Source organism: Lactuca sativa, chromosome 9 (genome assembly GCF_002870075.4).
Source record: "Lactuca sativa cultivar Salinas chromosome 9, Lsat_Salinas_v11, whole genome shotgun sequence".
Classification (NCBI taxonomy): Eukaryota; Viridiplantae; Streptophyta; class Magnoliopsida; order Asterales; family Asteraceae; genus Lactuca; species Lactuca sativa.
The window spans coordinates 63,708,378-63,728,145 of record NC_056631.2 but is presented as its reverse complement, the minus strand read 5'-3'; the positions used below and the strand labels follow the sequence as shown (position 1 = coordinate 63,728,145).

Below are 19,768 nucleotides of genomic sequence, written 5' to 3'. Positions count from 1 at the left end.
TTGGGATATTTCAATGGATATATGTGATGCTCACTCTTAAAGTATTATTGAATACTAAAAGTATTCAAAATAATATAATAAAATATAATATTTATTTTCAATGGATTAATCGAATAACCTCTATTATAATATAAATGACCATTAAAGTTTAGAAAGAAAAATCGTCATGTTTTCAATTGGACTGAATCAAACAAAGAATCGAATCGCGAGGATATTTGGAAAACGAAACAGAACACGATGACATCTAAAAAATCAGTTTAAGGACTGAATGTTCACATTTTTGATGCTGAAGGACTAAAAGTGGCCATAAATTACTATTCATGGACGAAAACTACAAAACATTTGTAACACTTTGAACAAAGGGTAATTTCTCAACTTGATATCGTGGGGAAGGTTGCGTGGCCTTCTTTTGCTACCCTATTATCGTATACTCAACAGTCAACAGAGCAGGTTGCCACAAGCTACTACGACGATGGCGATGCTCACCCGCCCCAATATCACGGCCTTGTGTGCCTACGGTACCCATCTCTTCAGATGCCACAGTCTGCGCCATTACAAGTCTCAAGCTCTTGTTCGCCTAATTGTTCCAGTGGAGAAGTTAGGTCGTCAACAGCTTATCATGCCCAAGCTTCACATGGTGGGTCGTCGGAGCATCAGTACCCGGGTTACGTCTCCCTCAAACGCTTCTGGACCTATCGATTCGCCATTGATGCAGTCGATGCAGAACAAGGTTTGATAATTTCTAAGCTTATGAAATTACTGGATACGAATTGAAAACCTGGTTTTTACCGTGTTTTTTTTGGTTCATTTTAAAGTTTGAAGGTATTAATTATCATGCTACTTGTGTGTCTTCCATTCGATTATTAATATCTTTAATCTATTACCCCCATGGATCATATATGAAATCTTTGAATTTGTTCAATAAGAAACGAGTTGAGAACTAGATGAAAAATCCTTTATTTTGCGATATGTTACAAGGGGCTGTCAGAAATCTAAGAGAACCTTATTGGACATGGCTAACTATGCATTTTATTTTGGACAGATTAAAGAAGAATTGAATGCGGAGTTAGTAACAGTTAATGATGCTTATGGTGATGGGCGGCATGTTAGGTGAGTTTGCATTCGAATTTTCACTCAAAAGATGGGTTGAATTTATGTGTCTGATTATGCATCTATGTTCAACTAAGTAGTTGTTTGGCTAAAATTATGAACATGAAAGACTGCTCTTTCCATCTTGTAATGAAACAGACTGATTTGTTATTTCAGAGAGATCTTTCTTGGAATACCATCACAGATTAGGGTAGTGTTTGGCATGAAAAAAAGCTGTTTGTACTTTGTATGATGCATGTATGTCACTTGGTACCCTATCACTTGTTTCACTATTTCAGTAAACACCATATGAAACTTTCTTTCTTCCTTAATTATATTACTTTACTTTCATCAAATGGATTATACGTATCTCCTTTATTTTTGTAGTGTTGGATGAAACTACTCTCTTTCCCGATTATATAGTTGATTCTCTGCCTTAAGAATCACAGGAGATTATCTTCTAGCGAGTCTTATAACAAAAGCCTAAAGCTTTGCTTATTTTTTATTTTATGTACTTCTTTGACCTCAACTTGTGCATGCCATTTTTACCCATTTTGTACTAATCATTGTGCAAATTCCTCATGTTCATTACCTCTAGTCTCTGAGCTTTCATATACCATCTCTAAGTTCAATGATGTTGATTGAACATCAATAGTTAACTTATGTTGCTATTATTGTTAACATTTCTAAGTGAATGCAAAAATATACAAATGATTCTTTCAATTTGAAACCTTATTCTGTTTTCTTTTGCAGCATTGATGTTGTGTCTTCAGCTTTTGAGGGAAAGTCTGCTGTGAATAGACAGCGGATGGTATACAAAGCCATATGGGAGGAACTTCAAAACGTGGTGCATGCAGTTGACCAAATGACAACCAAGACCCCTGAGGAAGCAGCATCAGGGAAATGAAGTCTTCTTTTATATGAATGATCTTATACATCTGGTCTGATAAATTCACTTTTATTTGCTTCTTTTGTAATCATTGGATCATAAATGTAGAATCTTTTCAACATTCTTCACTGAACACTACGAAAATAGCTCAACTATTATTTTCTTGTTGCATGGAAGTAAAGGAAATGGAATCAAATGAAATGAACCTTTAATCTTTATATGAAAATGAACAAAAGGAAAGGAATCAAATCGCTTATATTCATTCTAATGGAATGAACAACTCAACCAAGATTGGTCTATTTCATTCCATCAGATAAAAAACAAACTTCTTATATTGAATGAAAACACAAATTATGGAAGTTTTAATGCAATTTACATTTGACAGTATCTATGTTTCTTATATACAGATATGAATATAACCTTATACAAGAATAAAACCAATCTCCCAAAAGAAAGAAAGATGTACACAAAGTATTGGAAGATTGCATCAGAATCAACTTATAGATGGCAGCATAGGATTCATCCCAAGTCCAGATCCACCAAATCCACCTGGCTCTGCATGTTTCACTCTACCAGAATACCTGATATGACGCAGCAACCTTGCCAGAAACGTATTATGACATATTGTTGAGCTGTCACATACAACTGCCACGTGTTTCCTTGCTCTTGTTATTGCAACATTCATCCTTCTACTATCCCCCAAAAACCCAACAGCCCCCAGAGTATTTGATCGAACCTAAACAAGATAAAAATGTTAAAGAGTCTTTTTATACACCATAAAAAAAAATTTCAAGAAACTATTCAAGATTAAACATATATGATATATACCATGGATATGATTACTGCATCAGCTTCCCTCCCTTGAAAGCTATCAATAGTTGCCACCTCAACACCATTAGCCAATGGAATCTCATCCAGACTGTCCCTTAGTAACTGCACTTGAGCAACATATGGCGACTGCACCGCAATTGCTGCTGGACTCACACCTGTGTTGTGTACCATTACCAATACAATGTAAAATGACCAAACTACCCCTGAAAACATATATATATATATATATATATATATATATATATATATATATATATATATATATATATATATATATATATATATATATTAATTGCTCCAAATATCCACATACCAGCATATATTAATGAAAGAACATGTTGAACAACAATATCCGCCTCTCCTTCATTGTAAAAGGAGCCGGTGCCAGCTAGATCCAAATGCTCCTCACAACCAGGTGATAAACTTCCATAAGGCTTCCGTGTATCAAGGAGTAGTAGTGGGCATTGTGTTATCCATGTTGGCTGAAATAATACAAGAACATGTAAAATTTACATTTTTGGCGAAAAATCTTAATGTTAAAAAAAATAAATTAAACCTGAACGAAAGGAGAATCAACAAGAAGATGAGAAGAAACTGTAGGTGAAGATGTCAACAATCCTCCATACATTTCCTTTGAAGCCCAGCTTGAAATCGCATCATTCATTCTGTATTGTGTTGTTAACTTAGTGGCAAGAACACCTTCATGTAAACCTATGGATCTTTCTAGAAGAGAAATCCCAAGTCCACCTTCTAACGCCTTTCTAGAAAGAATCACAGGTGCCAGCTGGCACTGATCACCAGCAAGAATACATCTTTTCCCCTGCAATATTGGAATCCAGCAACACGGCTCAATAGCTTGTCCTGCTTCATCTATAACCACAAGATCAAAAGCATCAAGACGTCTGATCAACGGGTCAGCTGCCCCACTGTTTGTGGTCAACACAACATGTGCATTGACCAAAATCTCCTTCACCATTTCTTTTTCTTTTTTCTTATACGCCTTCCCTAATTGTTTCAACAGCTGTCGGATTCCAGCTGCTAATGAATCGTCTTTCAGACATTGTCTCAGATCTTTTCTGAGATCCGACTTCTTCCGTTCAAGTTCAGATCGAAATTTCGAAAGCTTCACATTCACAATCTCAACTAAAGATTTCGAAGCAACAACCGGAGATATTCTCGCAGGATTACCAACTCTTACTATGTTGATCCCCACATCTGATAATTTCTCAACCATGTTATCAACAGCAGCATTTGTAGGTGCTGTTACTAACACCCTTTCACCCTGTTGAACAGCACGGACTATTAATTCCTTCAACAGACCGGTTTTTCCAGTGCCAGGTGGACCTTGGATGATTAACACAGGACGTTTCTGGTTCAAACCTAACGCAATTGCTTTTCTTTGGGCGTTATCGTAATTTTCTATGTATTTGATTCCGGACAGTTCTGTTTCACTTAAGTCGGTGAAATTGCTGTCTTCCAGCCATTTGATGTCATCTTTGTCCCCGAAAAGTGTTGCTACAACTGCAATTGAAGGGTTGTTTTTGTGTAGACCTTTTTTCTGTAGCATCATTAGAGCTTCACAATTGCGCTGAAATGAAGATGAAAAAAGAATGGTAAATAAATTATATTTATAGCATCGTATTTTGTATTAATAACAATAGTTGATAGTAATTAACAAGTACCTCATATGTAACTGTATCAGCCAATCCATAGATCCGATCTATGCGCACAGTTTTACCAAATAGCTTTGAAAAAGTGGGATCACCATGTCTGGATTCTAAAGCCAAAGTGATACTACATCCATCTTCCCCCAAATTATTCACAAATCCTTGCATACCAGAAGTTGCTCCAGCTGCACCCCTGCTATCGCATGTCCTCACACACACCATGTCTCCAGGAGACAGTGTTGTAGGTGGCAACCTGTGATTTCCCTCCACTTTAAACAACACCAAATGCATCCCACCTAATCCTGTATAAGTACTCACTGCAACCAAATTGCATATTGTATCACATAGTTCTTGTTCTGCTTGTCCATGGCTTACAAGGAATTCAATCGGTTTATTTGAATCAGAAGTTGTAGTTGCAGGAGCAGGAGCAGCATCTAGCTCCTGTTGGGTGAATTCCAGCTCAGCATCCCTTTCAACACGAAGGAGGTTAGCCATTCTTTCTGTGAAATCATCAATCCTGTTTTGAATTGCTTTAACTTTCTCCAATTCCATGCCCAAAACACCATGAACAGCTTTTGGTAGTGATGCTTTCCTTGCAATGGCTTTATGTTGAGCTGAAAGTGATTATAAAAACTTTATAAGATTGTTTAGGATTTGATTATCGAATGGTATAGAATAAAGAAAGAGTAAAAAGAACCTGATTTTGCAAGTTCCTTGAGCAATTTCCATGATTCGGTTTTTTGCCAGTCTTCAATTAAGGATTTGTGCTGAAGTTGTTGAAGGGCATCCCTTAGCTCTCTCTGGAAATGATCGAAGAGTGTAGGGTAGTGTGTGCAGGCTTTCAAGCATACAGATTCAAGGCCGGAGGGCATTGGAACGGCGCCGAGGTAAGGCTGAGCTTGTATAACGAAGGTGAGACCTGGACCCATTCGCTGTCTGACCTCGGAAAACTCTCCCTGCAACTCCGCCTCCCCAAAATCGGTGGCCATTGCTTTCATCCCCTGGCTTATCCACTTAACCACAGATTTCCCCAAATCTTTCCTGCCAAGAGGATCACCGTTTTGGGATAAACTACGCACGCTGAATGGTCTATCTTCGGCTCTGTCTTCCTGCTTTCCTCTGATTTCTGAGTAATTATCAGTCACCACAGGTTCACCGGTGATTTCCGTACGATTCTTCTTCTTGTTGTTGTTGCCGGTGCGTCGTCCTCTCTTAACGGTGCTGACACTGACGGCGGTTTTCTTATCGGAACTGTTCCGGATGTTGAATCGTAACGGAAAGGTCCAAGACGATTGCGAAGGGGAGCATCCATGATAGGAAGAAGATGAGAATGAGGAAATATTCAAGTCAAAGTGACGGAATCGGAGGAGGGTTGGCGACGCTTCCATCCTCCATCTTTCAATACCCACAATTCTATTTGCTGTTACACTCACACTTCCCACACCACAACCGCTTACCTGCATCACCATCTAGATCGTGTTCGACTTATACCTCCGGCAGTTCCGGCATGGCCAGTTGTCGTATAGGAGAATATTTAAGTAAGCAGCAAGCTGAGCCTCCTCCACTCCTTGAATAGGAAGGTGCAAGGTGGAAGGTGGAAGCCACGTGGCAAAGGAATCTCCTTTCTCTTTGATTCAGAATTTTAGAGGAAGATAAAGATTCTTGTAAATGTAACGGGCTCCTCTTATTTTAGAGACGACCCTGGACATAAAAATGGAAGAAATACAAAATCTCCTCCCTGGCTTGAGCGGGATCACAAGTCACAAGTTGGGTAGACTGTGACTGTGTGGTTGATTAGCGACATTTGTGTCTTGTTTTTGTTTGTGTATACGTCTAGTCGACGTGTCTTTTTGCTCTCCTCTCATTTCCATTTCCATTTTCCTCCAAAAGGCCAGTGAACAACTTGGAATCTGGAAGCCCAAATCACCCTCCACGCGTAACCAAGAGGCATTTGGACTTTGGACTTTGGAAGATGCTAATTTAATTAAACTGAGAGTAATTACAAATAGCAAATATTACTTTCTTTTGAAGGATCGTCGGTGCGGTAATATTGCCTTCAAAGATGTTTTTCCTAGTATTTATGCTATTGAGAATAAGAAAGATTGTTGTGTGGATGAGAGAGTAATCACTATTAGTAGTCAAATCTTGAATCACTCATGGGATTGGTCAAGGTATATCAAAAAGGGAAGGGAAACCCAATAGTTTTTACTTTATTGGATCAATTGGCTGATTTTCGGTTTGCTACCGGAGATGACATATGGATTTGGGGAGATGCTGGGGGTGATGTCTTCTCTGTTAGCAACATTAGAAGCCTGTTAACAAAGTATTCCAATAGGGGCGGCATCATGGAGTCTTTTAAGTGGGTCAATTGGATCCCGTTAAAAGTCAATTGTTTTGTTAGGAGGTTAATTCAAAACAGGATTCCCACATTTTTGAACCTTCAAAGGCGTGGTATTGATTTGTCTTCCTACCTTTGTCCCTTCTTTCTTGAGGAGTGTGTAGATCATGTTTTCTTCTTCTGTCCTAGTTTTGTTGTGGTTCTTTGGAATTAGTTGTCGAGATGGTCTACTCTTGTTAGGCTGCCGAACTCTTCTGATGACTTGATGGAGCTTCTCAAATCAACTACCGGAAGTAAAAATGTGAGGAAGCTGATGTTATCTTTAGTTTACACCACTCTTTGGTTGATTTGGAAGGCGAGGAACGCTTGGATTTTCAGAAATGGGAGGCGGACGATCATGTTTACGACTGATGATATTAGCTTAATTACTTTTAATTGGATTAAAAAGAGGTCCAATTGTAATTCTTTAAGTTGGCATGCTTGGAACTCCTCGCCTATTTTAGATTGTTTTTTGTAATTAGGCTCGAGTTTCTTGCTTGTGCCTTTCTGTTGTTTCTCTTATTTTAATAATAGTTTGCCCGTCGTTAAAAAAAAAAAGGGGATTTTGACAACGATTAGAGGCTTAATTTTGTCTCAGAATAAAAATCTATTATCTGCCTCTTAAAAACTTGTTTTTAGATAAATGATAAAAAGAATCATCTTTAACATTTTTAATTGATGTTGAATGAAATGGTTTTGTTTGATTAAGTACTAGTTTTGAGATCCATATATTACATGAGTTTATATATATATATATATATATATATATATATATATATATATATATATATATATATATATATATATATATATATATATATATATATATATATATATATATAAAGGTCTAAATATTTGAGAACTTTGAATTTATAAGAAAATAAGAAAATTAATGAATTATTATAATGAAAATGTTTTTTATCTTTTAAATTTAAACAAATAATTTAAATAAAAAAAAAACTAATGAGCTTTAATTTTGAGAATTTTGAAATTAATAGGTAAGTTCATTAATGACATTGATATCCATTTATTATTATATTTATTGCAATTATAATATTAAAATATTATGTGAAATTTAAAAAAATAGAAAAAACTTATAAAATGACATGTGAAAAAAAAATTAATTCCATAAAATGACATTTGACAAATTAAATAACTGTGACAAGTGGCAAAAAAAGTATTCATTTATTAGAGTAGATTTGAATGGATTTACTGAATAATTATAAAAAATACAAATCATTAAAGGAAAAAAATACAAAACATCATATAAAAACCAAATTAAAAAAAATACAAACCATCATATAAAATTCAAATCCAACATATATTTTTAATGTTAAACATTTGAAAGCAATTGATTAACATCATGAATCACACAAATGGTCATATATTTGTTGTCTTGTAAATCCCATCCAATGTCATGTATGTTTTTAACAACATGAATCACACAAAATGGTTATATGTGAAACATTCAAAAATTATGACCCAAAAATTTCATTTTTGATTTAAGTAAAAACAGTATTCCAAAACATTATTCATACATTCCACTAGAATAAATATGTCAAACATCATAAAAATCAGAGTATGTCCCATAAACAAAATCTATATGATGTGTGCGATGTAGTCAACCTAAGTTCTTCCCCTTGGAACTAGAAGTACCTAAAACATAAACTAAAAATTGTAAGCACAAAGCTTAGTGAGTTCCCCAAAATACCACATACCATACATACAAAAAACATATAATGTGCCCCGCCCTGTCTTCGGGCCCCGCTCGGCATTGGACCCCGTCCAGCATCGGGCCCCGCCCAACATACATATAACATATATAAAATAATCACATACACATGCAATAATCACAAAGATACATAACATATAGATGGTCATCAATCCCTGCCCGACATCAAGTCCTAGCCCGATAATCACATAACACATGCAAGAGTCACGCAGACAGCTAGCATACTAACATAGCATAAACATGGTTCGATATTGGTGCCTTCGACCCGGTAAACCCAGTGGGGAAAACTCACCTCGAAAAGCTGAATGAAACAAATGATCCCTGACTGTTGGTCCTGCAGCTCCCCGAGCTATTAATTGCCAAATAAAAACTAATTAACATTTGGGATCTACATCATAACCAAAAATCCCTACTTGGGGTAAAAAGACCATTTTAACCCTAACCTAGCTTGGTCCAAGAATGGATCCCATAACTACAATCCAATGGGCCCAAAAGTTACACAATCCATCAAGGCCCAAAATATGTCCCAATTCCCAATTGGTCCCAATTCCTTCACATGGGCCTTAGCCCAAGGCCCAATAATGTTCCCTAGCCCCAAAACTCCCAAAATCAGATGGCCCAACTAAGCCCTAACCTTTTAAGCCCAAAACGAAGCCCAAACCCAAGGCCCAACATCGAAATGCCATCAGACTGAGTACGTTGGGCGTACTAACCCTAACAAAATCGAAAATTAGGGTTTTGGAACCCTAATTTCGAAAATCCAAGCCCTAGGGCTTATTAGCCATAAACCTTAATTTTTCATGTTCATACTCTTGTATCAAATCCAATTGAAAACAAAAACCAAAAGCTCTGATACCACTGATTGTTTTTATACAAACGATCCTATGTGTGCATGCAACCCTAATTGTATCTATGTTTTCACTATTAGACATACAACTTATGTTGTCTTGGTGGTATCTTTTGGTCAGCCTCCACTCCCCTAAACCCTAAGAACGAAACCCTAGTGCCTTTTGTGATTTTTGGAGCTTGTGAGTGAGTTTTGGTGATTTGAAGGAAGAACTCTTGGAGATTGCCTTGGGGTAGCTTAAGCTTGTAGATCCAAAATCATCATCATTTTGCAAGCTATTTGAGGTATAATGTTCCCTACTTGATGATTCATTATGCTATATATAGTTTAAGGCATTGTTTATTCATTTTTGGATCCTTTAAGCTTTGTTTGGGGGGTATGAGCTACTCTAGCAACTTGGGATGTAAGATCTTAGTTCCATTGAGGAACTTTGTCCATAAAAATTTAATCTTTATAAGTTTTATTGGTCCATGAAAGTGTTAAGACTCTTATTAAGCTTCTTTTTGAGTGTTGGGTCCCATTAAGTCATACATTGGTGTAAAGTTGCCAACTTTACGTGTTAAGTCACCTTCTAGAATCAGATATGAGAGTTTGGCATGTTGGGTTAACCGAATAAGTGCTTAATGAGTTGGGTTGGCTGTCTGCAGAGTATGCAGCGTACTGGCCTCGAAAAGAGTACGCTAAGCGTAAGTCTGAGTAGGCCCATCGCACTCAGCTGTTTGACTTTTGGGTTGACTTCCTCGGGTTTGGGATATATTTTGGGCTTTTAGGGTTTGTGCCTTGTTGGGACATTAGATATCTAACTTTAGGCCATCTATAGACTATGAACTTTCTTGGGATTAGGTCCATAACGATTTTTGGGCCCAATTTAGAAGTTGGGCCGTATTGGGCCTTAGGATGGCATTTAGGAATTTGAGCCTTTTGAACAAATGAGTTGGGCCTTGGTTTTGTACCAACTAAGAAAAAGGGTAGAATGGTCTTTTACCCCGGATATTGGGCAAGAAGATTAGATTCTTGATTATGGGTCGAGATCCAACAGTTAATTTGATATTATTTGATGATGTTAGCGCAGGGATTTTCTGGACCAGCAGACCGAAATTTATTGAGAGATTCAACAGCTGGAGGTGAGTTTCCTCACTATGTTTAGCGGGTCGGAAATACCAATGCTAGCCCATGGTTTATTATGTTTAGGATGCTAGTTGTTTTTGTGACTCTTGCATGTATGATATTGATATGTATATTGGGGGGGGGGGGGGGGGGATGACTATCATGTATGCAGTGTTCTAAAAGGCGCGCCATGGCGTGAGACGCGGCGTCGCCGTTACGAAAAGCTTCATAACGTTGCTGTTAGGCATGGCGCGTGGCAAGGCGTGATATGGCGTGCCATGGCGCGTTATGGCGCGTGTTTTTTCGTTTGAGACACGTTTTTTTGCTATTTTTTATACCTTTTCTAATCGGACATACAAGTATTGTGTTTTTTATTAACTTTCTGTTATTAGTTGTTGATATAACACTTCTAAAAACTAGGTATATTTGATATAAATTTATATTTATGCGGTAATATAATTATAAATGAATACAAAATCGCCGCCTTACATCACGCCTTGAAAAACATCATGGCTCGCCATAACTCGTTAAGCTTGAGGTTTGGCCTTGCCGCCACGCCATGCCTCACGCCTTTTAGAACCTTGCCTGTATTGTATTTACCTTTTTGATTATTGCATGTGTTTATATGATTATATGATTATATGTTTATATGTTTATATGTATACCGGGGGGGTCCTAATGCCATACATGGCCTGATGACTGACATATCTTTTCCGAGTGGGTTCGATGTCGGGTGGGGCCCATTATATGTTTTATATGTATGGTATGTGGTATTCTGGGGAACTCACTAAACTTTGTGCTTATGGTTTTCAGTTTATGTTTCAGGTACTTCTGGTTCCAAGGGGAAGAGCTCGGGATGACTGCATTACACGCACCACATTGTTCCGTGTTTTCTATGACTCTGATGTACTTGGATATTATTTGACACACTCTGATTTTCACTATGGTTTTATGATATTGATTGGGTTGATGGTTTATTTAATATAAACATAGAAATTTTTTGTCTTAATTTTTGGGACGTTACAAGTTGATATGAGAGCCTTAGTTTGAGGGATTCGGGCACACTCTCGGGTGTGTTTGAACTCAAACTAAGGGTTTGGTAGAATTTTCAAAAAGAAAATGTTTTGTATAAGGAGTTTCTAATAAAAGAAAAGGGGTGTGGTGCATGCAATCGACTGAGCTCAAGTAAGTTTTCCTAAAATACCCATACATGTTTTATGATATGCTTGTTCTATGAATCTTTGAATCACATGCTAGATTAGGGCTAAGGATCTAAGAGAGATGCCTTTGTATGTCTGCTATATGAGGTTGTAGACTTGCATGCTAGTACTAACCAGTTAGTGATAGAATGTCATATTTAGATTACGCTTGATTCCGATTACTCAATGATTGAATGTTGCTTGCTTTATGATTTTTAGGGGTTCTCGCTAACTTCAGCTAACTAGTAAGCGAATATGCTAAGTTACATATTACAAAGAATAAATAATTTTATAAGGTTAGGTTTTAGCTCTATTGCGCAACTCTTGTTTGAGTCCAACCGTTGTAGTGTGAGACCTTCCACTCGAAGAATTATCTGGTGTCAGTGAGATGTAATTGTATCCATGAGCTAGTTAGAGGGTGCTAGTAGGAGTTCCTTCTATAGCTGATGGCAGAGAGTGGAGTGGTGATTGCCCTAGGAATATATTTAGTGCTGGGAGCCTTGTCTTGCGGAGGATGTATGTTTGGATAAGGAGTGACTAGGGGGATTCAAATCAATCCTTGAGGAAAGTACGGATAGATATGGAAGGTAGTATGGGCATGTACTACTGGAAGCAGAGGATCTGCTCGAGTCAAGGAGAGCTGCGATGAAACCAGGAAGCTTGTAGAGTGTGAGACTCCTCAATATATATTTATGCGTGTTCTGATGGTTTGTATGGTCTATTTTTAGTATGGTGACTTTTCGAGGTAGACCAGTTAGTGGTTCTAGTGTTGGTGAGGGTTCAGGATCGGGTTCTGGAGTTAGGCAGTTGGATGATCAGACGTGGGAGTTTATTTTGTCTAAGATTACCCGCTGTGTAAGTCCCCAAATCTGCTTGTGTATCAATCAGATCCAATTGATGGTGTGGAATCCCAATCAATTGGATGATTTCAAATCAAAATAGAATAGAAGGAGAAGAAGAATAACTTGAATCTATGATGTATTCAATGTTGGAATGAAGCTCCTTACACATAGATTCATACACACACACACACACACACTCTTTTCTCTAACTTTCTCTCTCACCTTACGAACACACACTTAAGCACCTGGAGAAATCTCATCACCTCACCCACCTAACACCTATATATACATGGGCCACAAACTCAAGGCCGGACCGAAAACCCAATGCTAGACCGAAAACTCATGGGTTTTCGGTCCAAGCTACAATTAATACCAATATTAGTTTTCGGCCCAAATGATAAAACAATAAATGCTTAGTAAAGCAAAGTATAAACCAATTTTAGACCCAACACGCTGCATACTCGACCAGATTCCTGTGATCTTTGGTACAGTCAAGGAGGGTATTTTGGAAATTTTGGATGTGCGCTTGAGCGCTTTTCGGTCTAAGATGGTGGCATTGATGGGATCTCACACGTTGAAATTTAGGGAGTTTTGGGCCCGTGGAGCTCCAGATTACTTCGGGGAGAAGGACTCGATAGCGAGCAACGGTTGGTTAATGGATATTTCTAATACCTTCAGCACTAGCAATTTTCCTAATGGGGAAAAGGTCAGACTTGCTTCCTGTCTTCTGAAAGACGGAGCACGAGATTAGTGGGAGGAGGTTGGGCGCTTCGTGGGTTATGCGGAAATTGATTCGAAAACATGTGATGATTTTGTGTTGAGGTTTAGAGTTGAGTTTGCACCGGTGATTAAGGTGCAACAGTTGGTGAGGGAGATGGTGGTTGAGATTACCGCTATATTTGGCGAGAGGGCTTTATTGGTTCCACAGTATGTGATACATGAGGAGATGAAGAAGGAGAGATACCATGAGTTTTTGAGGAGCGATATTTGGAAGTTTGTGAGTCGATCCAGTTGCAAGAAACTAGAGGATAAGATTGCAAGATCCAGAGAGAGGGAGATTGATCTAGATATGGAGAGGAAGAGAAACTCGGGTCAGGATCAGGTTAAGGGGTTTGGGAAAAATGCCCAAGGTATTTGATTCGAGATCGAGAGGCCAGCAGGGTCGAGGCCACAGTGGCAAATGCGGCAAGATGTACGATGTGGCGTGAAGGGTGGATGGTTCTGGATGCTTCAGGTGTGGTCAAACAAGTCATATTAGTAGGGATTGCATTGCTACCACTACCATCACAACCCAATATCTTATTTGATTTGCTTCCACTGCAATAAGAGGGGCCACAATATGGCCCATTTTTCGAGTTTGGTAGTAGCAGGACCAGTGGTAGCACCCGCTCCAACGACTCTACGAATTATTAATGGCGGATGCGCCTGTGGTGAGGAGCAGGGCTTTTCAGATGATGTCCGAGGAGGCTCGCGCAACACCTGATGTCGTAATGGATATGTATCTTCTCCTTTTCTCTTTATTTATGTTGATTACTCTGCTTATGAGTATGTGTTTGCTGTAGGATCGTTCCTTGCGCTCAACAAAAGGTTTGATGGAGCTCCAGGGGAGCTAGATTGTCCATTAGAGGTTGAGATTGTAGATGATCAATCCGTTCGAGCATCGAGGGTTCATCGGGGTTGTGTTCTAGAGATGTTCAACGAGCAGTTTCCGATCGATTTGGTTCCTATTCCTTTGTGCGGGAACAAGGTTATTGTAGAGATGGAATGGTTGAGCCCTAGTGGGGCGATGATTGATTGCGAGCATCAGATTGTATTTATTCGGACTCTAAGTGGGGGAGATTTAGTAGTTCATGGAGAGAGTACTCAAACGTGGGCCGATTCTATGTTCAACAACTAAGGTCAGACGCTATCTTCATCACGGTTGTTTCGGATATGTCACCTATATTATGAATACCTAGGATAAGGGTAAGGCTACTATGGATGATGTGCCGATTATACGGGAGTACCCAGATGTGTTTCCGGAGGAATTGCCTGGAGTGCCTCCAGAGAGGCAGGTGGAGTTTAGGATTGACCTGGTTCCTGGTGCGACTCCAATGTGACAACCCAAAAGATTTGGATGAAGCAAGGTCTAAATTGTAACCCTATTACAATAAAAACCTTGAAAACCAAAAGGGCGTAAGTGCATGTATATGGATGTATACACACACTTTGGAAATCATATATAAGATAACCTCTTAAAAGTAAACAAGTTTATCGAGGCAAAACTAGAAAATTAATTGGAATAGGAATCATGGATTTAAAATATTGTTTATTAGTATTTAGCCTAGTATCCCACCCACCCTAAAACATTTGAAAGCCATAAGTACAATGCCTTATAAGCTAACATATATAGATATAATATGTGTAATAAGCTTTGTGGAACCATGATTGAATGTACATTGACAAGGCAACAAGATAGCACACATTAAACATTACCTTTATGAATTACGGCCTAGAACTCCACTATGGCCGAAAACACATTATGGAGACAAACTAGGACCGAAAACTAAGTCCAGAATACTACTAGGACCGAACAGACACCCTGGGATGAGCCTAGGACTGAAATCTCAATGCACATAAAGCACTATGGCCGAAAACTACCTTAGAAAAGACTTAGAACCATATAAGGCAAGAGTGTCGCGATTTCTCAATGCACATAAAGCGCCAGCTACGTAACCGATATCTTGACTTAGATTAAGGGACAGCCACACATACACAACAATTGGGTCTAACTGATATCTTACATAAAGCACCAGCTGGGTCTAACTGATATCTTACATTATGTTGTGTAAGATATCAGTTCGACCCAACTATTGTGTATGTGTGGCTGGCGCTTTATGTGCTTTATGTAAGATATCAGTTAGACCCAGCTGGTGTGTATGTGTGGCTGGCCCTTAATCTAAGTCAAGATTGGGTCTAACTGATATCTTACATAAGGTCACATTCTGAACGGTATGTATGGTGCTCTGGTTGATATCCATAGTGAAGCCTTGTGTGCCAAGGAGTTATGGGACACTCTTGAATTGAAATGCATCACTGAGGACGCTTCTAATAAGAAGTGTCTGGTCAGTGATTTTAATAATTTTAAGATGGACGATTCAAGGTCAATCACTGAACAATACATTGAACTCCTTGGCATATATGGTTAGTGTAACTGCACCGTATGAATATGGATGAATGTATTGTTGTGTCAAGCATCATTGACAAACTTCCTCCATCCTGAAAGGATTTTAAACATAACTTAAAACATCAAAAGGAGGAACTGTCTTTGCTTCAACTTGCTAGTCATATTCGTATCGAAGAATCTCTTTGTGCGAAGGAAAGTGACAAATCTGATAAATCCAAAGGGAAAGTTGAATCTAGACAGCCCTCGGTTCATATGGTTGAAAACAAACCAAGAAATCAGAACCACAAAGGATATGGAAAATGTAAGCAAGAACATGTCCCAAGCAACTCCAACAAAAAGAAAAAGGATATGGTTTATTGGAGGTGCAATCAGGTTGGGCAAGCGTGATTGTCGTGTGAACTTAGCCAACAATGGTATTGGAAACAGTGGAGCCAATGGAAAGGTGAATGGTTCTTTGTCCCAAGTTAAAGGAGGTCAGTTTTTGACTAACTTTGATAATTCTAATCAGAATTATGTTTAATATGTTTCATTCATTCCTGAATCATTCTATGTACAAGATGATGATGTTGCTTGGTGGATCGACTCCGGGGTAACGAACCATGTATGCAAGGACAATGTTTTAAAAACCAGTTTTTTTGTTGAACCGGTATGGTGACCGGTTCTCGGTTTAACCGGTTCGACCGGCGCGTCAACCGGTTTCTATAATTTTCATTTTTTTTCCTATTTTCCTACACATACATACATATATAAATCATGAATTTGACGTTTACAAGTTAAAACATTAAAAATATACAAAAAAAGTTAAATATCAATCCAAATACATTAAAATAACACATAACAATAAATTTTCGTGTTTTACATCAATTCATATACGTCAAAAAGAAAATAAAGTATAATATCGAAACAAAATATAGTTTTAGATGAATACAAACACAACAAACAACTTTATAACATTTACTATATATTTTTATTTTGAGAAAATTAAATAGATTTGAAAAAAAATCATCAAAGTTTATTATGCAAATAGTTCATGTCCATGTGTTTTTATTTGGTTTAACCGGTTCAACCGGTTTATTTTGACCGGTTCAACCGGTTTTTTTTTTTTCTGAAAACCGGTCGGTTCAATCCGGTTCAAAAATCAATGTAAAACCGGTGATAGTTGAACTGCTTCCTCCCCCGATTCCCGGTCCAACCGGTTCGACCGGTCGGTTCAAACCGGTTTTTAAAACATTGTGCAAGGATAAACGGATGTTTGAAACATTAACTCCGCTTGAAGATGGGTGGTGTTGAAAATGGGAAACGATTCTTTCATTCCTATTTGTGGTGTTGGTGTCGTGTTTCTTGAATTTACTTTTGGAAAGACAATTAGGCTTTTTGATGTTTTTTTTGTTCCTAAGATTCGTAAGAATCTTGTTAGTTCTAGTTGTTTGAATTATGATGGTTTTAAACAAGTTATTGAGTCGAATAAGTTCATCTTAGCTAATGTTGATAAATCTCTGATTTGGCATGTAAGATTAGGTTATGTTAACTTTAAAAGGATGCATGAGATGTCAAAAGATGGATTAATTCCATCCTTTTATGACTTTTGATAAATGTAAAATATGCGTGCTTACAAAAGTGACAAAAGAACCCTTTCCTAATGTCACTATAAATTCAACTGCTTTGGAACTTGTACATAGTGACCAGTGTGATTTTCACTCCACTCCTTTTGTTGGAAATAAAAGTATGTAGTCACCTTCATTGATGACTGCACTCGGTTTTGCTATGTGTACTTGTTACATTCTAAGCATGAAGCCTTAGAAAATTCAAAATATACAAAACCGAGATGGAATTACAATTGGACAATCCAGTTAAATGTCTTAGGACTGATAGGGGAGGTGAATATATGGATCCCATATACTTCCAATCAGTGGGTATCATTCATGAGACCATGACACCTTACACACCCCAACATAATGGTACTACTGAACGCAAAAATCGAGTTTTAAAGGAAATAGTAAAATTAATGTTGTCATAATTGGGATTGAGTGATGGATTGTGGGGAGAGGCCATGTTAACAGCCTGCTATATATTAAATAGGGTTCCAAATAAAAGGAACAAAACAGTCTCATATGAACTTTGGTTCAAGAAAAAACCGAATTTGAGATTTTTTTCGAGTTTAGGGATGTCGGGCAGTTGTAAAACTCACCGAGCCCAAAAAGAAAATTTTGGGAGAATGTGTAATTGATTGTATATTCATTGGATATGCTGAACATTCCAAGGCACATAGGTTTTATGTCATAAAACCTAATGATTCGGTTTTGATTAACACAATTATCGAATCACGGGATGCAATTTTTGATGAGATGTTTTTTTCATCGATTCAAAGGCATAAGGATGACTTTTGGTACTAATAAAGTGCAAAATTCAGAAAGTCAAGATGTTGGTAATATGCAAGAACCACAAGAGCTTCGTAGAAGCAAAAGAGGCCATATTGCAAAAAAATTTGAATTCGACCTCCAACTTTATTTGGTGGAAGGTTCAAGGGATGAAATTAATCTTGAATACTCTTATAGTATTTAAGATGATCCTAAGACATATCAAGAGGTCATGCAGTCTTGCGATAGTTCCTTTTGGAAGGAAGTAGTTGATGATGAAATGTCATCAATCCTTGAGAATAACACATGGGTGTTGTATGATTTAGCTCAAGGTTCTAAACCACTTGGTTGCAAATGGATTTTCAAAAAGAAAATGAATGTTAATGGGACTATTGACAAATTCAAAGCCCGGTTAGTCATTCAAGGTTTTAGACAAAAACCCCATGTTGACTATTTTGATACGTATGCTCCAGTTGCACGTATTTCTACTCTAAGATTGTTGATTGCCTTGGAAAGTATCCACAATCTGGTTATTCACCAAATGGATGTGAAATAGCCTTTTTTTAAATGGTGATCTTGACGAGGAAGTTTACCTGAAACAACCAGAAGGTTTCATTATGCCCGATAAAGAGCATATCGTTTGTAAACTTCTCAAATCTTTGTATGGGCTAAAACAAGTGCCCAAAAAATGGAATCAAAAGTATGATGAGGTTATTTTGTCTTATGGTTTCAATACAAACCAATGTGACAAATGTGTTTATAGTAGATTTGATGATGCTGCTAGAGCTGGAGTGATCATTTGCTTATATGTAGATGATATGTTGATTTTTGGTACCCACCAAAATCAAGTAGATGAAACAAAGAAATTGTTATCATCTAAGTTTTCCATGAAATATTTAGGAGGGGTTGTTGTAATTCTTGGAATAAGAATTAAAAGGATGAACAAAGGTTTGGTAATGACTCAAAGTCATTATATTGAGAAAATTCCCAAGCGGTTTAATTTACCAATTGTTCTCCTGTGAGTACTCTTATAGATCCAAGTGTGAAATTAATGCTAAATAATGGGATTCCCATTTCACAATTGGAATACTCTAAGGCTATTGGTAGCTTGATGTATGCCATGACAAGTACCAGACTTGATATTTCTTTTGTTGTGGGCAAGTTGAGTAGGTACACAAGTAATCCTAGTGCTCAACATTGGCAAGCAGTGAATCGAGTGTTTAAGTATCTCAAAGGAACCATGGATTATGGTTTGAGTTATTTAGGGAATCCTTCGGTTTTAGAAGGTCATTTAGATGCAAGTTGGATATCCAACATGGAAGACCATTCCTCTACTTCTGGCTAGGTATTCTTGCTAGGGGGAGGTGCCATTTCTCGGGCTTCCAAGAAGCGATCTTACATTACAAACTCAACAATGGAATATGAGTTTGTTATGTTAGCAGCTGGTGGTAATGAAGTAGAGTGGCTAAGGAATTTAGTCTATGAGATTCCTTTGTGGTCTAAATCGATAGCACCTATTTCTATTTTTTGTGATAGTGCAGTCGCTTTGGCTAAGGCATACAACCAGGTTTATAATGACAAGTCTAGACACCTAGTTGTTATACATAGTATGATTAGAGAACTAATCATGAACGGTGTGATTTCGGTTGAGTTTGTGAAATCGCA

At 37.7% G+C, this 19,768-nt stretch overlaps 2 protein-coding genes across 2 annotated transcripts; one reads left to right on the top strand and one right to left on the bottom strand.

The window, feature by feature from the left end:
* The first annotated feature begins 375 nt into the window (after positions 1-375).
* On the top strand, positions 376-2,136 carry LOC111921014 (protein BOLA4, chloroplastic/mitochondrial). Its single transcript, XM_023916618.3, has 3 exons — positions 376-730; positions 1,043-1,110; positions 1,843-2,136. The coding sequence occupies exons 1-3, from the start codon at positions 473-475 to the stop codon at positions 1,994-1,996; spliced, it is 480 nt and encodes a 159-aa protein (XP_023772386.1). The 5' UTR covers positions 376-472; the 3' UTR covers positions 1,997-2,136.
* An 82-nt stretch (positions 2,137-2,218) lies between these two features.
* LOC111920927 (uncharacterized) lies at positions 2,219-6,231 on the bottom strand. Its single transcript, XM_023916525.3, has 6 exons — positions 5,174-6,231; positions 4,492-5,090; positions 3,366-4,397; positions 3,123-3,291; positions 2,807-2,964; positions 2,219-2,714 (listed from the first exon to the last, which is right to left on the bottom strand). Exons 1-6 carry the CDS (start codon positions 5,943-5,945, stop codon positions 2,472-2,474), a joined length of 2,973 nt encoding a protein of 990 aa, XP_023772293.1. The 5' UTR covers positions 5,946-6,231; the 3' UTR covers positions 2,219-2,471.
* Between the last annotated feature and the right edge of the window lie 13,537 nt (positions 6,232-19,768).

What these genes read in the sequence shown, in the direction of transcription:
- LOC111920927 (XM_023916525.3), bottom strand. Translation starts at nt 5,945, where the DNA reads ATGGTGATGCAGGTAAGCGGTTGTGGTGTGGGAAGTGTGAGTGTAACA. An exon ending in TTGATTCTCCTTTCGTTCAG is followed by an intron (nt 3,292 to 3,365) that starts GTTTAATTTATT and finishes GTATTATTTCAG; the next exon opens with CCAACATGGATAACACAATG. An exon ending in TCTTTCATTAATATATGCTG is followed by an intron (nt 2,965 to 3,122) that starts GTATGTGGATAT and finishes TACACAACACAG; the next exon opens with GTGTGAGTCCAGCAGCAATT.
- LOC111921014 (XM_023916618.3), top strand. Translation starts at nt 473, where the DNA reads ATGGCGATGCTCACCCGCCCCAATATCACGGCCTTGTGTGCCTACGGT. An exon ending in TGCAGTCGATGCAGAACAAG is followed by an intron (nt 731 to 1,042) that starts GTTTGATAATTT and finishes TATTTTGGACAG; the next exon opens with ATTAAAGAAGAATTGAATGC. An exon ending in GGTGATGGGCGGCATGTTAG is followed by an intron (nt 1,111 to 1,842) that starts GTGAGTTTGCAT and finishes TTTCTTTTGCAG; the next exon opens with CATTGATGTTGTGTCTTCAG.